Genomic DNA, 20022 nt, shown 5'->3' on the forward strand with positions numbered 1-20022 from the left:
GGGTAGAAGTGCAATGAGAGGTCATGTCAGAATGCGTATGCTAGGTGTAATGTTTGTAACGTTTACTCTTGATAGCTATTTTGTTACTGTTGTGAGAGAAGTGAAGTAATTGAGATTGGCATGCACCAAAATGAAGTGGAGAACATTGTAAAATGAGCTAAAATGTGGAGTATTGATCCTGGTAGTTATGAAAGTAGACCAAAATGTGTCAGAATAGACAGAAAGCAAGAAATGGAAGCACATTTAAAAAAAAAGGAATCAATCTGTTTTGCTGTTGATTGGTGATATTTTGTTTCTGATAGTGTTGTTTTCAACCCATGCAACATTATATTTAAAACTGGTTAAAAACCGAGAGCAGAAATTGGAATCATGACTAGTGTATCATATTCTGAGTGCTTGAGGTATATTGTTACATTCAGGTGTCCCTTCTAAAATTTTTAATTAGCTTTTTCAAAGATGTTCAAACACATCTCTGGATCAAATGGGACTTGAACTCATGCCTCCTGGCCCAAAGGTAGGGGCATTACCATTGCACAAGAGCCCTAAATGCTTGTTTGTATACTATGTCTAAGGATCTGCCTGATTAATAGTAGTAATAGACAGCTGGTGAATCTTAACACGAAGAGATAATTGTCTTGCGTACAACTGGTAATGAGGCATAATTATTTATGACTATCGTGCACCAGAGATGACACTTGTTTTTCTATTTGGGTCTCATGCAAGACTGCCTGATTCTCCTCCCAGAGGCTGTGTGACATCATCATGTGGGGTTAATTCAACTTCAGCATTAACTCTTTCAGAACCACTATGCAACAATGTCCACATGACAATCTACAGTAATGAAAGAAACTTCAAATGAGAGTTTCAAGAACTGCAAGTTCACCTATCTAGCTTTAGTCTTTGATTCCATTTATTCTGTTTAAGTTATTTGCTCCATTTCATAACTCACATATCTCAACTTTGACGGGACTTCTTATTGGCTTACTTTTCCATTTATAGTCCAGGCAGCTTTTGTTCACTTGTTTTGCTCCATTTGGAATCTTGGGAATGCCTTGTTTAGTTATCTGCAGTCACAGCATATGAAAAGCTTTGGAGAATTTACTTAGGAGTTTCATGTGCACTTATTAATATTTCCTCCAAGTTTCTTCATTTTATCTAATTATGATCATTAATTATTTTAACATCAATGAATGTATACTCATAATTTTGGCAATTTATGTCTGTTATTCCAATGTACTTGGATCATAATGTCTTCAGATTCTAACCAACTATGAAAACAGGCAGTAAGTAGTTGCAAAAGTTGTTGCAAGTAACTCAAATCTTTGTTTTACTGCATTCAGGTTTAGCTTTCACTTGTTTGCATTTCCAGGCTACATTTAATGATGGTGGTGAATTTTGAGTTATGTACCTGGTTCAGAGAAAAGGAATAGCCTGTTTTACTCAGCAAGTGGAAGTTAACATGTCAGTGTGATTGGTGTCTGAACTCCCATAAACTGAGACCTAATCTGCCTTTCCCAAATAATCAGCGGTATTATTCACAGTAAATGTGTTTCAAATTCTACACTGTACTTGGAGAATATAAAGATCGTGCTCCAGTAAGGTGAACAACCTTTACATAGAATGTCGGGGAAAACTGAGAAATAATGGGATCCCACATTTATGCTCCATTTGTGTCTAACTATTATTTGCCCATGGGAGATGGTGCAAGATGAATGATTCCCTAAAAGGAGGGAAATATTTTCCTGAGGTTATAGCCTTACGATTGTGAGTTAAGGGTATTTTTAATTTTGAGCCAAATTCTTTGAACTAGTTGATTAAAACAAAATACTGCTGAAATACACACATCCTCTAACAACTGCTTCCTGAAACTTGTTTCCCTTCATTCTTTGTTGACGTATTTTTGCCAGTCTCTGGAGGAGCTCCTCTGGGATTCCCAAGTTATGACCTTCCTCTCCTTGCTCGCAAGTCCTAGGCTTCATGGCTAGTTTTCCCAGTCTCATATGCTGCTGCTTGCGCTTCTAGGCTCCATTGCTTCATGATCCCTTTAGTAGATTAGACAAGAATATGTCAAGGAGTTGTACTTGATAGCCCAAAAGGGACAACAGGCAGTTCAGGTTTGATTTGCCGGAGCCCTGCCACAAAGTTGCTGGATGCTGTTCTCCAAATAATACTACATCCTATCACACTTGGAAAACAGGTGCAGTTTGTCTATCCCACTGTCCAAACTTACGCAAAGCATCAACCATCCCAAGTACTCCCAACTCCTCTCCATTGGACATCCTACTCTGCTCCCATTACTGAGGAGCCCCTTGTGATGTTTACAAATCCTAAACTGCATTATTAGTGATCCAATTTCTCATTCTGTCTTTTTTTCTCTCTGATTTTCTCTCCATCATCAAGACCACACTTTGCCTATCTTCACCTCTCCCTTGGTTCATTTGCTTGTCCATGCCTTTCTTTTACTACCTTTACCTCCATACTTGCACTATTCCAATGTTGTCCCATCTTGTATCTATCAGGAATGTGAACTCGTGAATTCTGCTGCCTGTATAAATCTTGTTCACTGTGACTCCTGTGCTGGATGACCTGTTACTAGGCTGAAAATGCTCGTGTTACGCTACACCATGGGACACTCTCTTGTTTTAATAAAAGATCCAATTCATCCTTAAAAATGTAATAGAATTAAAAACACAATGGTGTGGATGTTAAATTCTAAACTTAACACAGAAATTGCTAGAAACACTCGGTCCGTCTGCAGAAAGAGAAACAGTTCATGTTTCAAGTTGCAAATGACTCTTTATATACATCGGTTTTCATTTGCATTGAATTTCTGATAATCTGTTTTGTGGTACAGTATTGAGGTAATGCTTCTTTATTTTACAAAACCACTCCCCCATTTGCCCTTCATACCTCCAGGAACGCACTGAATTTCAAACTTTAAGATTACAATATAGCGAAGAGAATAAAGTAACTATAAATCACCTTAATCCAACAGTACATTTTCATCTATTTTGCATCCTGTGGTAATCTGCATATCTCTGAGGAGCCTGACTCAATTTAAATGTGCATATGGTGTAAATTATAACTGAAATCCTCAAATTAAAAGAGACCAGCAGTATATACTACACAGAATTGCTGAAGAGGTTCTGCAAAAGGATGAAAAGTGTAGCCAGATTAATATTTGTTTTAAGAGGGTACCGCTGCAAAGCTCTTGCACAATTTTGCTCTTGTAATGCAAAGATGTACATTTGTATTAAAATGCATAATTATGTCAGCCTGCTATCTCCTAACAAAAATGACAAATCGCTCATATCTCATCCTAATCTACAAAAAAACTGATATTCACATGTTATGAACATAATACCTCATTAAAATTACGGCATTGTTCTGTTTCCTTTTTTCTATATACCTGCTTTATAGCACATGGAACATTACATTCCTTAACTGAAAAAAAGTAACACTAATAAACCCTTTGGCTAGTGGATTGCATTATTAACTGTTACATTCTGTGAATACCAAATGTAATATTTTCTTGCTTTCCTTTTCTATGTTGAAGGGATGGAGGGGAACGGTCACGCCACCGAGCTCCAAGAAATGCAAGAATGACAGCCCCATCGCTGGGACGCTTTGTTCCTCGGTAAGAATTGTTTTATCATCGCACAGATCCAGATATGAGAAAACACCATACTTTTATGACAGCTAGATGGCAACAGAACATGAGACATTCAGTGTACAAGGTCTCCGTCTTGTTCTCTGTTCTTTCTGATAGCAGGCAGCCAACCAGTCTGTTTGGCAGTCAGTTAGATAACTTTGTAGGAAATGTAACTGTATACTAAGTAAACACATAACGCTGACTGTATATGCAAGACTGAGTTGTCATACTACTATGCATAGTTAGTTGTTTAGCTTTCTGAGTCAATATGAACCTGACTTTGTCATATGTATCACATGGGCTAACATATAGAAAACTAAAAGCACATCATGGTGGCAATAGTAGCAGCAAGTTGGTACAGAAATATGGTAACAGCAAGCCGGCATTAATAGCTGGTGCCAAGATGGTACTGAAGTGGGAGTTATGAGAAGTTATTTTCTGACAGAAAAGTTAGATCACATGGAATACAGAGAGGACTAACCAATTGGATATAGAACTGGCTCAAAGGTAGAAAACAGGGGCTGGTGGTGGAGGGTTGCTTTTCAGACTGGAGGCCTGTGACCAGCAGTGTACCACAAGCATCGCTGCTGGGTCCACTGCTTTTGTCACTTATATAAATGACTTGGATGTGAATAGAGGAGGTATGGTTAGTAAGTTTGCAGATGACACCAAAATTGGAGGTGTAGTGGACAGCGAAGGAGGTTACCTCAGAGTAAAACAGGACCTTGATCAGTTGGGCCAATGGGCGAAGGAGTGACAGATGGAGTTTAACTTAAATAAATGTGATGTGCTGCATTTTGGAAAAGCAAATCAGGGCAGGACTTATACACTTAATGCTAAGGTCCTGGGGAGTGTTGCTGAACAAAGAGACCTTGGAGTGCAGGTTCATAGTTCTTTGAAAGTGGAGTTGCAGTAGACAGGATAGTGAAGAAGGCATTTGGTATGCTTGCCTTCATTGATCAGAGCATTGAGTGTAGGTGTTGGGAGGTCACATTGCAGCTGTACAGGACATTGGTTAGGCCAGTTTTGGAGTATTGCGTGCAACTTTGGTCTCCCTGCTATAGGAAGGATGTTGTGAAATTTGAAAGGGTTCAGAAAAGATTTACAAGAATGTTGCCAGAGTTGGAGGGTTTGGGCTGTAGGGAGAGGCTGAATAGGCTGGGGCTATTTTCCCTGGAGCAATGGAGGCTGAGGGGTGACCTTGTCGAGGTTTATAAAATAAAGAGGGGCATGGATATGTTGAATAGCCAAAGTCTTTTCCCCCGGGATGAGGAGTTCAAAACTAGAAAGTATAGGTTTTAGGTGAGAGGGAGAAATTTAAAAGGGACATAAGGGGCAACTTTTTTGCGTAGAAGGTAATGTATGTATGGAATGAGCTACCAGAAGAAGTGATGGAGGCTGGTACAATTACAACATTTAAAAGGCATCTGGATGGGTAAATGAATCGGAAGGGTTTAGAGGGATATGGGTCAAATGCTGGCAAATGGGACTAGATTTATTTAGGATATCTAGTGAATATGGACAAGTTGGACCGAAGTGTCTGTTTCCATGCTGTACCTCTCTACGACTCTATAACCGTTACCTATCAGCTGTCTGAGGTCAGAGTTAATCTTCACTTTAACCATAAGACTTGAGGGTACAGCTGTGCTGGAGCAAGAAATTTTTGAGAGTACGGTCGGTTCTGATATTATGTGTGTTTCTTCAATGCAAATTGGTTTTAATGTGATTGAAGAATTATAGAACGCTATTTGTAGAACGTGATGTTTCCTTACCTGTATTGGCTATAACGTAATTCCGTCCGCATCACTTTAAATGTCACGAGTATTGTGCGATTTTCTTATAATGCGATGTTGCACGAGAATGGAACTATCGCATTATATCAGAACCGACTGTGCACACTCTCTTTAAAAGAAAAAGGGAGGCTACAGCTGAATCAATTTAACAATAGAAGTCTCTTTTAACGGTGCTGGAAGGATAGCTACATCCTATGAAAACACACCTGGAATAAAATACAGCAGAATGAAAAAAAAACACATAGATAAAAACACCCTTAAATTGAAAAGGCCTAACCTGTGTTTAGATTGGTTGATTCTGCTAGCTTGTTTCCAGAAACTATAGGAACATTTTTTAAAAGGATATGTTCTGTCATATCTGTCTTTGAAGTGAATGCCTGCTAGGGACACAAGCCTGCATCTTCTGCATCAGCTACTTTTAAAGATACAGCACAATGAAGAGAGTAGCCAGCAGAAGCTTTAAACTGTGACACAAATACTTTTCCTTCCAATTAAGAAAGATACTAATAACTACAATGAGGATTGAAAACAAACATCTGAACATGGGCCAGCATTCCAGTAACAATCTGTTGGAAGTTCCATTATTCAAGGAAAGAATGAATCTTCATTTATTGATCATAGACAAAAAGAGATATTGTCAAAATTCTTATTGCTTTGGGAAACATAGGATTACAAAGAATTAAATCCTCCAGTATTTTGATGATGGCCGCATAGGTTCAGACAATTTCCAAGTCTTAAAAGACAAGGTCAGAGTCATCTTCAAAATTCAGGCTTGAGCTTATGTCCGACAGCCAACAGCTAGGTGAAAATATCAACCGATTTGTATATGTTGATGCAAGATACAGAATATGATTCTGCTAAAGCTAACTTAGCTGAAAGACTGATGGAACTGGTTATTGCCTCTTAAACCCTTACATCCTTATGGAAGGGACTTCTGGTCAAGACTACATTATCGATTCAATGCGAGAAGGAGAATGCAAACTTGAAGCAATTATAGCAAGATAGCAGCATCAGCAGGTGTTTGATCCAGTAATTATCAACAGTATCAGCAAAACATCCAAGTCTTGCACAAGATGCAGATTGTCTCATCCACCAAAACATCGTCCAGTATTTCACGACACATGCAAACTATTTTCTACAAGAGGATTTTGAACTGTAATATATAAGCAGTCCATTTGCTCTAAGAAACTCAAAGGTTCTTTACAGCAGCATGTGAAGTAGAGCCAACTAAGGAACAATGTCAAAGATGTTTCCAAGCTCCCATCCTAGAGACACAGGCATGTCAGCAAAATCTTGGGGGTTAACTGCAGTGCTACAGCTTATGAATTCAAATCAGATAGTACATGGGCAGCATGGTGGCTCAGTGATTAGGACTGCTGCCTCACAGCGCCAGGGTTCTGGATTCGATTCCAGCCTTGGACAACTGTCTGTGTGGACTTTGCATGTTCTGTCCATGTCTGGGTGCTCCAGTTTCCTCCCAGAGGGGATGTACAGGGATTCTATGATTCTATGTGACCAACTTGATACACCAAATGGATACTGTCAGAAAAGCTGAAGCTTTTACTTCCATCCATGTAATGTACCCCAAGCTAAATGGACAACATGCACTGTCTGCCAAAATTCAAAACTTTATCCTCTAGCAAATGTATTCTTCTACATTATGATCACTGTGAACTTACTATGTTGGAAGTAGATGCATCCCAGAAAAGCCTCAGTGCACATCAGTTACAGGATGACAGTCATATTTTACTTGCTTCCAAAGCCTGTCTGACTGCTCAGGCAAGCTGCTGCAGTGTTGAAAGGGAAAGTCTCACTTGAATCTTCAGAATTCAAAAATTCTATACACAGCGGGTCCATGCCTACACTGCTTAATTCTAAGGATCCAAGGTAACGATTTAATAATACTTTAAAAATCAGGCTGTCTCATGACTATTCCCAATGTTCTTTGCTGACTTGCAAATCCCAGCAAAGGAGAAAGATGTCCTCTAGATGTGAAAGTGGCTATTGTCAAATCAGTATTTGAAGGTAGTCTCCAGATTGATCTTGTTTACTTTGGTCATAGACAAGCAGATCTAACAAGCAATGTCTGATGATATCTAGCTGTAGTAGCTCAAAGAGAGCACCATGTGTGCATGGCTTGAACATCATGAGCAGGTCACTAAACAAGTGTGTTCTTTTTGGTCATTCAAAGATGAACTAATGCATTGTATGAATGTAATTTTCAGTGGTAAACTATTGATTATTCCACGAGCACTACGTCAAGATACACTTGACCACATATACCTAAGTCACATGGATGCAGAAAAACAGACGAGATCAGAACGTGAAGAAACCAATTGGCTCTGCATCAATAAGGACGTTGATCAGCTGATTAAGTTTTGAAATATGTCAACTCCATAAGAACATAAGGATTAGGAGGAGCAATTTAGCCCCTTGAGCCTGTTCCACCATTTAATATGATCATGACTGATCTCAGCTGGGCCTCAGCTCCATTTTCCTGCCTGCTCTACATAACCCTTCAACCCAAGTAATTGAGGGAGCCCCTTATTCAACAGAAATTCCTTCTGAGTCACGGTGGAAGACCATAGCTGATATTTTCCATGTACAAGGATATGATTGCATCATCAAATTTCCTTTTATCTGTCAAATCAATTAGACCACTGCAGTATTCAGTATGGTTGATATTCTGAATAGATTGTGTCCTTCAGTTGTGCACAACACAACTCTTCCTTCAAAGCTGTACAGTCAGTGGAGAATTCAACATATTAACTTATTTTCTAGTGGTTTCGCAGAATGCATTGTTTGTACCGTGAAGTCCATGACTGTTAAATGTAAAGCTACTTGCTATGATCATAGGAATAGCCCTTTTGAATCTACAAGCTGCTCCTCAAGGCAATGGTTATTCACAGACAAGTCTCCTATTTGGAAGACAGAGCCACACAATTGTTTAATCAGAGACTCTAACCACCCAGTACGTAGTGCAAGTTGGAAAGAAGGGAGAAAATGGTACAAGAGTATGATCAGCAAGCATCCAGGTAGCTCCCAAACTGAACCAGAAAAAAAAACATTAAGATCGTTGTATAAATGCATGGGTTTGTGGAAAAATACTTCAAACCCTTCAGTAAAACAGATGACACCTCCAAGTTGAATGTGATCATCCATCTGTTGTACAAGATGATGACTCTGAAACTGAAATTGTCATTTCAGACAGCAACCATATATCGTTAATGCATGATGAGCATCTGTCTGTAACAACACACTGCAGAGTGAAGCTGTACAGCTGAGTCATAATAATTATAAGGAATCGATCCCATCATGTTGTAAGGCAAAGCATTAGCTTAACATTCAAGAATGATGCACTAATGTGCATCCTTGTATGTATTTATCAGAACAGGTTTCTTATCCTTCTCGAGGGGAAAAGAAGGGCTGTTGTATGATTGCACAAATCTGACTATACCTTTAAGACAACTAGATGGCACCACAACATAGTTGTAGTATAAAAGATTCATTTGGTGAACAGGCATACAGCCAACCTGCTAACCATTCAACTATGTTGAGAATCTAAGTGTAATCTAAATAAGCATCTTATACAGACTGTGGATGTATATATGTGTAGTTTCAGATATCTAACTTGATATGAACCCAACTGTATGTGGTGTGTGTTACATATATAAAAATCACAAGCACATCAAGACCAATTATTAAACCCACCATTGTAAGTGTGGTACCTGTTGAAAAATACTTCTCCTATTTGTTTTTAAGTTAATGGAGTTACAGTACTGCAGTTGGCGGTGATTATTCCAGCAACTTGAATGATGGAGAGTGCGTGTTGGATGTTCCAAGCGAATAATCTCCTGTCAAAACGTTTTTACTCCAATTTTCTCTGCTCCCCTTGACACAGATGTGATTTTTTTTATCTGTCTGCTCCCTCCCTATCTATTAAAATTACACTGCTTAAATATCTACTTCAAAAAGTCTTTTGCTTTGGGAGAGTTGCTGGGGAGCAGATGTACTGAGAGGGAAGAAATCAAATCAATGCATATATTTCCTTAAATTCGTTCTTTGCAAGAGGCATTTTTAAAAACTTTATTCATGGGATGAGGGTGTCACTGGTTACCTCAGCATATATTGTCCATCCCTAATGCCCACAGGGCATTTAAGAGTCAACCACATTGCTGTGGGTTTGGAGTCACATGTTGGCCAGTCCAGGTGAGGATGCCAGTTTCCTTCCCTAAAGGACATTAGTGAATTAGATGGATTTTCCAACAATTCACGATGGATTCACAGTCATCATTAGACTCTTAATTCCAGATATTTATTGAATTCAAATTCCACCATCAGTCGTGGCGGGATTTGAACCCAGGTCCTAGAACATTGCCTGGGTATCTGGATTAACAGTCCAGAAATAACACTGTTAGGTCATTGCCTCCCCTGCATAGTGATGTGATGATGGACTGACAAGTTATACTAGAGAATAGCAGGAGTTTGGTTTGCATCCTCAATTTCTTTGCATTTTGAAGATCAGAAACTGGGAAAGGAGAGCATCCCAAGCTGAAGTAAGATGAAAGGTGCAGTTTAAACATTTTTTCCACACTATCGACTTGTAAAGTAGCTGTTCGGTTCTTGAATGAATTTAGAGAGTTAATGTAGAAATGTAATACACAACAAAGATGCTCATAAGCTGTAAGCAAAATGTATCCTGCAGCTTTATTGCCTGAAGTGTGCTGCTTTATGCAACTGCTACATTACATTTCATCCTCTTTTTTTTGAACCATCATAGAGCACCTGAAAGTAAATTTTGGTTATCCTGGTTCTAAGCCTTCTCTTCCCTCAGTCAGAGTGAAGATGCTGTTTGAAACTTGGCTTAAGTTTCTGATTTAGAAGACAAGCATCTATCAAATAAGGCACATCACGAAATTCAGTTTTTGCATAATACAAATTTATGCTTTCATGTCAATGTGCTCAATTGCTGCTTACTATGAAAGGAATTTTTGTATTTGATTGAACATTTTACTTTCTGCAGGCGATTTCTACTGCCCGAATACCTTCCTTATGCAGGCATCTTCCATGAACGAGGACAGCCTGGATTAGCCACTCATTCCTCTGTCAATAGAGCCTTGGCAGGTAAACATTATCTGTGTCTGTTTGGACCATATTAACAAACAGGTCAAGAAACATTTCCACCTATTCCAGAGAAAGAAATGTCACCTTTGTGTTGTGCAGCAGTGGGTAGCCAGTAACCCAATAGTTCCAAGTTGTAAAGATTGTTTTCTCATTATGCAATATGACTAATAAGAACAACTTTATGTACTTTTTGATAGATCTAACCCAATTCTGTCTCTTCCATTCTTCTCAACCCTCTGGTTTTTACGTTTTCCTGACAGTGATGGTTGTTTTCAGGCCGCTGCTAGTGCTGGTCTTGAGTCAATGAGCAGCAGCCAGTCCTGTTGTTGGTTTACTGACCCCCCAGGATACCGTTGCTTTGGTCGAACTAGTTCTTTCATATCACTCCATTAGGACAGTGACTTAAACTGTTCACCTCGAACAAATGTCAGCATCCCAGAATTCAAGCACTTTAGATTCATTGCTGCAGTAATACAAAGGTTTTTGATTTAGTGCTTTCCATGTATTTTTGTAGGATCATTTTCTTTTCTATGTTGAATAAAAATTATAAACTACAGTTGAGTTTGTTCACTAGTCAACATCATGTCTGTCCATTCGTGAAGTCTAGGTTATTGCCACTTTTGCAAATGAGTCTTCTTGGTTTCAGTGTGTCATCTCTGGACTGAGTCTTATGACTGAGCCTTTTGAATGCCACTGTTAATCATTGGATCCTTTGTAACAATGCCTATGGATGGTTTAATTTTGGCTCAAAATAGATTCACCAATCTACTTGGTCTTTGTCTAAATGTTTCATTTGCTCTCAGGCAGTGATTTAATTATATGCATGCTAAAATGAATACAAATTCTGCTTATACTTAGTGCTGGAATTAAGGTGCGTTTGTTGTTTTTACTGAGTAACTTGAGTGATTTGTTTATTGCTGCTGAAATTGCCAAAATTGCACATCTCTATTTAAGACAGCAGGAATATTTCAAACCCGACAAAATAATTTAATTTAAAAAATAATAGAAATCAAGTTGGTTTTTGTTTTGCAAATTGTATATTGTTAAGTCTCTAGAGAAGTCCTATAAAAGGGGAAAAGGTAGCATCACAACATGGACAAATGTGTAATGAGACCATCCTGATACAAGTTATACCTGTCACAAGTTATGCCTGTCATTTGCTTTAATGCTATTATCATAAAAGGAGCTATTTGGTAGAAATGCGCAATGGCTATTCATTTAGCGAATGATTTCTAGAAAGAACAATATCTCCGTGTCAATGGTTTTGGTAAAATTAATTTTATCACTTCTTATTTAATATCTCGAGATGACTTAATCTGGTATAATTATTACCAAGGTATCACCTTAATTGTCCAGATAGCTGTTGAAAATTATTTCTGTTGTAAACTTTAGGATTGAGTCACTTTTCTGATGCAGTATAATGGAACATAACATTGTTTTCCTCACTCAATTTTTAAAACATCCTTTTATCTCAGATCAATTGAGAAGGCAGTGTTTCTCTTCGAGATCCCTGGCATGCAAGTTTGCAAAATCAGACCGTGTCACAGATGTCACTAAACTGTTAAGATAATGGCAGCACACGCAGTTGTAACTAGATTTTGAGTCTGACCGTGGTTTTACTTTGGATGGTTAGGTTTGATGGCTTTAAACATTTTGCATAAAAGAAATTAATAATGGAGCACAATTAATAAACTTCAAGTAGTGTTGTCTTTGTCTAGTTACATTGCACACAGAGAGGTCAGAGTGTTCATCACAGCGTTATTCCCTCTCTATTGCTTATTAAAATTTTTAAATGTGCTTTTGAAATTGATATTTTGAAAAATACTTTTAGTAAAATTTCTGGCTATATATTCAAAATATAAGTGAAATATATATATATACTTTGCAATAAATCTTACGTATCTCCTTTTACCATTAGAAGGCATTAGTAATATCTGTGTGCTCATTATTCCACTTCAAAAACCTTCACCATGTCTGTATCTTGTGGCAGCTTAAAAAAAATTCTTTTGATGATTTATTTGGCTTCAGGTAGTGAGGGAATACTTTGCCTGAGCATCTGTAGCAGGCCGCAGGTAAATCAGCCTGGTACTTTTTTCATTAGTTCATTTGTTGTCTATTTCTAATTGCCCAGAGAGCATTTGAGAGTCAGCCACATTTGCTGTGGGACTGAAATCACATGCAGGCTAGACCAGGTAAGGATGACAGATTTCCTTCCCTAAAGGATGTTAGCCAATCAGATGGATTTTTACACCAATCTAAATTAGATTTTTTTTATTGAATTCACATTTCACTATCTGCCATGGTGGGATTCAAACCCAGAATTTTAGCCTGGGTTCTGGATAATTTATCCAGTGACATTGCCCCAGTGCTACCACCTCCTTCTTTTGCTTCTGATTATGAACCAGTCATTACTGGTGGAATTTTCTTTGTGTAAATATTACATAAGCATATAGTTATAATATCTTTCCACAGCCAAAGGGTCCAGCTAATCCTCACTTATGATGAACAGCCATTTGAGCAAAGTACCAAAGAGTTGCTGGTCTGTGGGAAACCATGAACTAGAGAGAGAGTTGTTTTTACATTCATTCATGGGATGTGGGTGTTTCCAACTAGACCAGCAATTAAGAGTCAACCGCACTGCTGTGGGTCTGGAGTCACATTTGGCCAGACGAGGACAAAACACCAGATTTCCTTCTCTGAAGGACGTTAATGAATCTGATGGGTTTTTACAACAATCAACAGTGATTACATGGTCACCATTGGGCTAGCTTTTTTTTTTCCAGACTTTTATTAAAATAAAATTTCACCATCTGCCGTGGTGTGATTCGATTGCATGTCCCAAAACATTAACCTTGGGTTCTGGATCACTAGTCCAATGATGTTACCACTTTGCCACCTCATCCTCATGTCGGCATCACAAGTGTTAAAAGAGAGATGTTTGTTATGTTTTGAGAGCTCTTGGAAACAAGAAACATTGCTGAACAAATAAACAGAATTAATGTGCATATATCAAATAATAAAGCATGAATCAGTTTTAAGTGCAATCATTCAATTGCTAATAATTTGTAGATTATTCTTGGATTAAGATGCTGAACCTGAGACTGTTAATATGTCAGTTCCTAGCAAAAGTATATGATGCAATATCATTAAAATGAAACCTATTCAAAAATGTGTCGAGTTCCATTGTTGAAGAACAACTAAATAAACTTTGCAGTGGTATTACTAATGGTTTGATGAAATTTTCTTCTTTTTGGGTGGTGAGTAGAATTTGTATATTTCCCTTTACCTGTGGGCAGCTTTCATGCTTATATTAAGCTGGCATTCAAACTCTTCTTGTTGGTACCCAGCCTGCCTGTAAATGTTACCCCTTGTCTTGAATCCACTCAATCTAGCTTTCAATCTGTTAGTTTTAAGTAAAGAATGCCACCTTGCAGAAATTAATTTTTAGTTTGCAGGAATAAACCAAACATGTAAAAAGTCAGCATCTAAGTGGGGAGGTGGAGAATGAAAGGATGATGACAGGAACATGTGGTGATGAGACGTCTTGGAAATGTCCATTTGAAATAACTGTCATGCAGTGGTATCTTGAATAACACAACACGTTATAGTGAACAGCAAATTAAATGTATTGTTTGAGCAAGTGAAATTCATTGTGTAGATTGAGAAATCTTTCAGTTAGACTGACAGCTGTAGAGAATGAAGTCTGCCGAGTGATCTCATTCTTAATAAAGGAAACTTATTTTCTCTTTGAGACATCTGTGTGTACACAAGATCTTAATTGTATTAAGTATGACTCTGTTGTGAAAATGGTTTGGAGTGAGATTTTCGCAGCTTTAAGTTTGACCTGCTTGATGATCCAAAAATCAAGTTTCACATATTATAGAATGAAAGGAAACTGATGAGGTTTTCTTACCATCTGTTTGCTTAATTTTCAGCAACTTACCCAAAGCAAATTAACCAACCATTAGAAAACCAAATCAATGAGCGTGTCGCCACCATACGTATAACCATCTGTACTTGGATGAAAAATAAATGGATGGACAACCTGTTTCAAATGGCAAATAAAGTAGTTTTTTTCTTCATAAAGACCACTGTTTTATCTTAGGAATGTGGGGCAACATGGGAATTGGGTGTGACAGGACAGGCTCAGTAGATGCTGATGGCTGCCCAGGTTTTGTATGGCTTATTAATTTTACTCAACCAAGTATAGGCCAAAGAAGAAAATTGTTATTTTTGTTTAATACAGCATTTATCTTGGTTTCAGTGTTATTGACCATTCCTATGGTTTGCTGCACTGCATATTTTGTCTTTACTTGTTTGATACCTAACAAAATATGTATAAGCTTAAGATTGAAGGAAAGTTCAATATATTGCAGTTATTAAGATTTGCTTAGTTTTGGAAACTGGGGGAAACACTGGCTAAATGACCAAGGATAACATTTATAATAGTTGTACACTTCTCTAAATTTCTTTACATATGGGCGAAACAAATAAGTTGCTGTAGTTTTTTAAAAAAAAACACTCTGTAGCTCTTGTCTGTGAAGTTCAGTTTTAAGTTGCACAACATCGTTAGCTGACTTGTGCAGAATCTCTGGCCTTCTATTTATGATTGCAAAGAGTGGCTGCAGAGTGGATAATCCCGGATTCATCTCCTCTTCCTCGTATAAATCTATATTGGAAAGGAGGAATCAAAAATAAACTTTGAAACACAATTTCAACTATGTGAATCCTATCTGATTTCTTCTTTTCTCATTCAAAAGCATTGTTGACACCAAAAGTTCTCTTAGCAAGGCCTTTCTGGGCTGTGTCCTGATTGCATTCCAATAAAATTGGAAAATTTTCTGAATATTAACTAACTTCAAATCTGACTAAGGACAGAGCAGTCCCCTGACTGACTAGACTCAGGATTACTCCTCTTAGACTTTGAGACATGTCCGAAGCATGTAGTGTGCCTATGTTCAGCACAGTAGCTGCATTCATACAATGGCATTATTTATCAGTGACAAAATGCTTCATTTTTGCTGCGGCAGAACTAACTCTTGCTATGACCAGTAATTAACGATTTTTGTTTCTTTTCAACACAACAGCCGCACCACTTCATTTAGGGAACGTGCCCAAGCATATCTATTCTAACTATCTGTTGTTCATATGCACTGAGTGGACTGAATGATAGAATTAGCACCCCCAACAATCTTTGCACAATTAGTATTATTGCTATTATGTAAATGAATGTGGTTGTGCTAAGAGTCCTAACAGGTATTATGCTATTCTACATAATTGATAATATTGTAAATTGTAAGCATCCACCTGGTGCCATATTCAGCGAAATGGTCCAGATGAAAGCGCAGCATGATTTTTGTTCGAAAACCTTTTTGCAAATTATATGTTTTAAAGCTTCCAAATGACTGTGTTGGTGGGTGCGTAGGCAGATGGTGTCAGCAAGCAAATGATAGCTGTCTGCTTAAGTTCACTATAAGGGAAACTTGTATTTGAAACACATTAATCATTGCAGCTCAGTCCAGAATGTCTGTTACTGTTGTTGTACCTGAAGCCCAACTGCTGCACTGAGAAATTTTAAATGTGCAGTCTTTTTGAGAATAATTGTGATAACCAATTAAATCTGTTGTTTTCCCTTGTTTCCTTGAAAAAAAATTTGGAAGATAAATTTCAGATATTGTTATTTCCTTTAGCATGGAAATTCTGATAAATTTCTTGGGAGAATGAAATATATTTGGATGAGAATATCCATGCATGTGGCATTTGTGAAAATGTTGTCGGGACTGGTATGCACGTCATTGTTTGCTGACAAAAAATAAAATCATCGCTGAGTGTGTGCATCATAACTTACTGCATTTCTACCATCATGGTTACTAGCACTGCAACAGCAATGATAATGTGCAAGCAGAAGTTTGCAGCAGCTCGACCTGACTGAGAGCAATGTTGAAACAAGGGAAGAATTAGATAACAAAGACATAGAGGGAAGAAAAGAAAGCAGTGAGCAGCAGAAGTGATGGGGGAAATGGGTGACAGTGAAGAGGAGAAATTCATCTACGAAGACTGGATTAATACCTGGTTTGCTAGTGCAGTGAAAGGAAGAAGATTGTCAGTGTGAATTTGGGAGGAAGCTTCCAGTTTGAACTGGTTTGAGGGAGAAAATATTACTAGACTGTATTAAACAGAATATAAGAAGAGTGCCTGAATGAACAGGGATGATTGGAGGAAGAGTTACTATGGGGTTGGACTGTATCCATTTGACGGTTCAGGGAGGAAGCATGAATGTAATCTTGGACATGAATTGGATGCAATTTACATTCAGCTCTGATTCTGCATTTGCTTACTTTGAAGGCTGTATATTGGAAACTGCATTTTCCCTTGTTAGTTCTCACCCACCTCATCCTAACTACTAAGCTTTTCTGACCTTTGTATTTCTGATTGGAATACCTCACCCCCTTTTCTAAGGACAGAGCAGTCCCCTGACTGACTGGACTTAGGATTACTTCTCTTAGACTTTGAGACATGTCCATTTGTTTGAAGTATGTAGTGTGTTTGCTATGTAAGCTGCTGTCACATGCTTTAGGGTGATATTGATGTGACAAAATGCCCAACACCAATATGTCCACCTCCTTGACTATTATTTCTGGAAAGCATGGCCTGTGCTAAAAGACAAGGCAAGACAGAACTACTAGAGGCTGTATATTCTGATTGAACTAGCAATAAGCTAAAAGACAATTCAAGATAGAGATGCAGTGAGCATCCAATCAAGTGTGATGTGAATGAACACTAAAAAATCAAGTTGAGAGCCGAGAAGTGTATTGTGTTCTGATGTATGAGATGAGTACCTGTCCCTGCACACTGTGTGGCCTGGCAACAGCAGTACAGTGTAAAATGTCAGTGACATCTGAAGTGCAGTATTGAAGTGCTGAACTGTGCTGTAAGTTTGTCCATGATGTGCCATGATCTTCCAGTGAGGCTGGTGCTTAGCAATGCCAATGTCTCTGGATGGATGGAGCAGGCTGCCCATGGAATGTGCTCTGAATTGTTGGGGAATGCTGGCTGCTGCACTGCAGCCACCAGATTACCACTTTGACTTTCAAGTCTGGAAATGGTGTTATTTAGTTTCTCACTGGAATCTGGGAAAACAGCAATCTGCACATAAATGAAGTGGGATTGGGTTATATTGAGATGTCAATGCATGCAAAAGGGCCCCTCACCACTCACTGGCAAGATTTTCATCCAGCTATTGAATTAAGTGGAAGATTTGATTTTCTTGATGTCGAGAATCTAACTTATTCATTCTGGAGATATTTTCCAGCTTTCTCGCCATTGACAATGTTGTTCAGCGGCTGGGAAAATTCTGCCTTTTATTTCTTCAAATCTGCAATAGTGATGAATCACTCAAAAATAAAAGTACAACTTTAAACTTTGGGCAGCTCATTGAGCTATGACAAAGTGGTGTATTAGTCAAATATGTTCAAGTGTGTGAAGCAATTTCTGACATTCTGTTCAAATGCTGCCTTTGATCAACACGAGAAAACACTATCACACTGTAACTGGAAAAGGTGGAAGAGCTTGAATTGGTAATAGGAACAGTAAAATGTAGCTGACAAAGCATTTTCTGTTGCCGAATGACCAATTTATGTTTGATAGCGGGGCATACGGTGTTAATTTTAGCATGACTTGATCTTCGGTCGCATTGATTGGAGACAGAAGTGTTTCTTTTTGCTCATCTCTTTGGCTTTCTCACTCCTTTTATTCTTCCTTTATTATGTTTTGTTTGTGGTTCAGTCTACAACTTGTGCATTCTTCTCAAAATCTGTGTTTTGCTGCATCATCTCCTGTTTCCCATGCACATGTTTTTGTTATTTCGCCCTTTATTGTCTTCCTTGAATGTTCAGAGTTCTTTCCCCACATTGAACCATTGAATAGTTACTGCACAAAAACGACATTCAGCCTATCGTGTCTGTGCTAACTAAATGAATTAGTCACCCATTCTAATCCCACTCTCCAGCACTTTATCTGTCTCCTTACAGGTTGCAGTGCTTGAGGTGTGTAGGGGTGACCTATACCTGTCCATATAAAGTGACCCATACCTGCTTACACCAAAGCGGCCCATGTTTGAAAGACGCAAAATGGACGACAAGGGCCAAAACAAAATGGGACAGTCTGCTTTAACATTTAGGTGAAACACAGTGGTACCTTTGAACAAAAGTACTCCAAGGTCAGCAAAAGAGCCTTACCACCAACCATCCAAAAGAGTTTTGATAAGAGAATGCCTAAGAACAGACAAGTGATTAACTCCAGCCTCTTTAGTGAAAGGATAATTGTCCCAGTAAATCAGTAACACCTGTTGTGAGTCTCAGCCCATGAACCAACCAGATTAACTCCCTAAGCAGCTGAAAAGACAACAGCTAAAGTTATTTCGTAGTAAATACTTGTTTCTTTGAAGTTACTCACAATATTAAAAAAAGTTTCTAGTTAAAAATTCCTTAATCATAGAAGTAGTTTTCAACATATAACCAAAGTATCATATGACATTAGAGGAAAAGCATTTAAATGTAGATGTGAAAGTTAATTAGCCTTAGGAAACGCCTTCCCTTACACCCTGAGGAAGATAGATTGTTCACAACCCATTAATTGCAAAGTGCTAACAGTAGAAGTAGCTGTACAACTTTATATCTTATAACTAACTTTTTAATAGAAATTAACCTTTATAGCAATTAGTTAAAACTAACTGTCATTTGTATTTTTACATGCATAATTAGGACAGTGGGAAATATAAGAGGAATGGCTGAATTTGATAAAAGAAAGTATATTTCGTACAATGGATGATAGAATTCACACTGTCCTTAGAGATAAGCAGCCTGAGACAGATCCAAAGGAGTTTAGCCATTAGCTTTGGAATGTGAATGAATAGAATGCATAGAGAGATCCCAAGTCCTAGAGATTACAATGTCTGGTAAATATCATAAAATCATGGGAACCTGGGGCTGACCATAGGAAAGCCTATCATTGATTAGGTGTCTCACGGGATTGGGTGTATATATTAAGGGGGAAGGACAGTGACTGCGCTGTATTCAATTATTGTAACACAAAATGTATAAAAATGCTGTATTTCGCTGTAAAAATCAGAGTGGCTCAGATTGGAAGAGAGATCAATGACACAAAGATTAAGGGAAAATTTGCTTTCTCATGTTGAGGCTGGATTCAGGGAAGATCCTTTGGCCCTTTCCCTGCATTAACCGACTTCTGCTTGAATAAACATCTTCCACTTGCCTGAATCCTGCCTGCCTCCTGAGTCTTTGTCTCCAGTCAGGAGGGAGTACGCTCCTACAACGTGCAAATAAAGATTCCTTTGAAATGAATTGTTGTTTCCAACAAGTAAATTGATTTATGTAAAAATACAATGGAGAAGAAAGTAACGAAGATCAGAGTGGTTGCAATTAAAGTTGGATT

The 20022-nt window shown here is 38.1% G+C and overlaps 1 protein-coding gene across 2 annotated transcripts in view; it reads left to right on the forward strand.

Moving 5' to 3' along the window:
* The window catches only part of LOC109935005 (activating molecule in BECN1-regulated autophagy protein 1-like), a 337851-nt gene that overhangs the window by 124185 nt on the left and 193644 nt on the right, over window positions 1-20022 (forward strand). For both annotated transcript variants that reach the window (XM_048607170.1, XM_048607171.1), the window contains 2 exons: window positions 3557-3637; window positions 10469-10569. In XM_048607170.1, the coding sequence (XP_048463127.1) occupies window positions 3557-3637; window positions 10469-10569 (182 nt within the window). The remainder of the gene's footprint in view (window positions 1-3556; window positions 3638-10468; window positions 10570-20022) is intronic.

This window comes from Rhincodon typus, chromosome 17, assembly GCF_021869965.1.
Source record: "Rhincodon typus isolate 14 chromosome 17, sRhiTyp1.1, whole genome shotgun sequence".
NCBI classification, from domain to species: Eukaryota; Metazoa; Chordata; class Chondrichthyes; order Orectolobiformes; family Rhincodontidae; genus Rhincodon; species Rhincodon typus.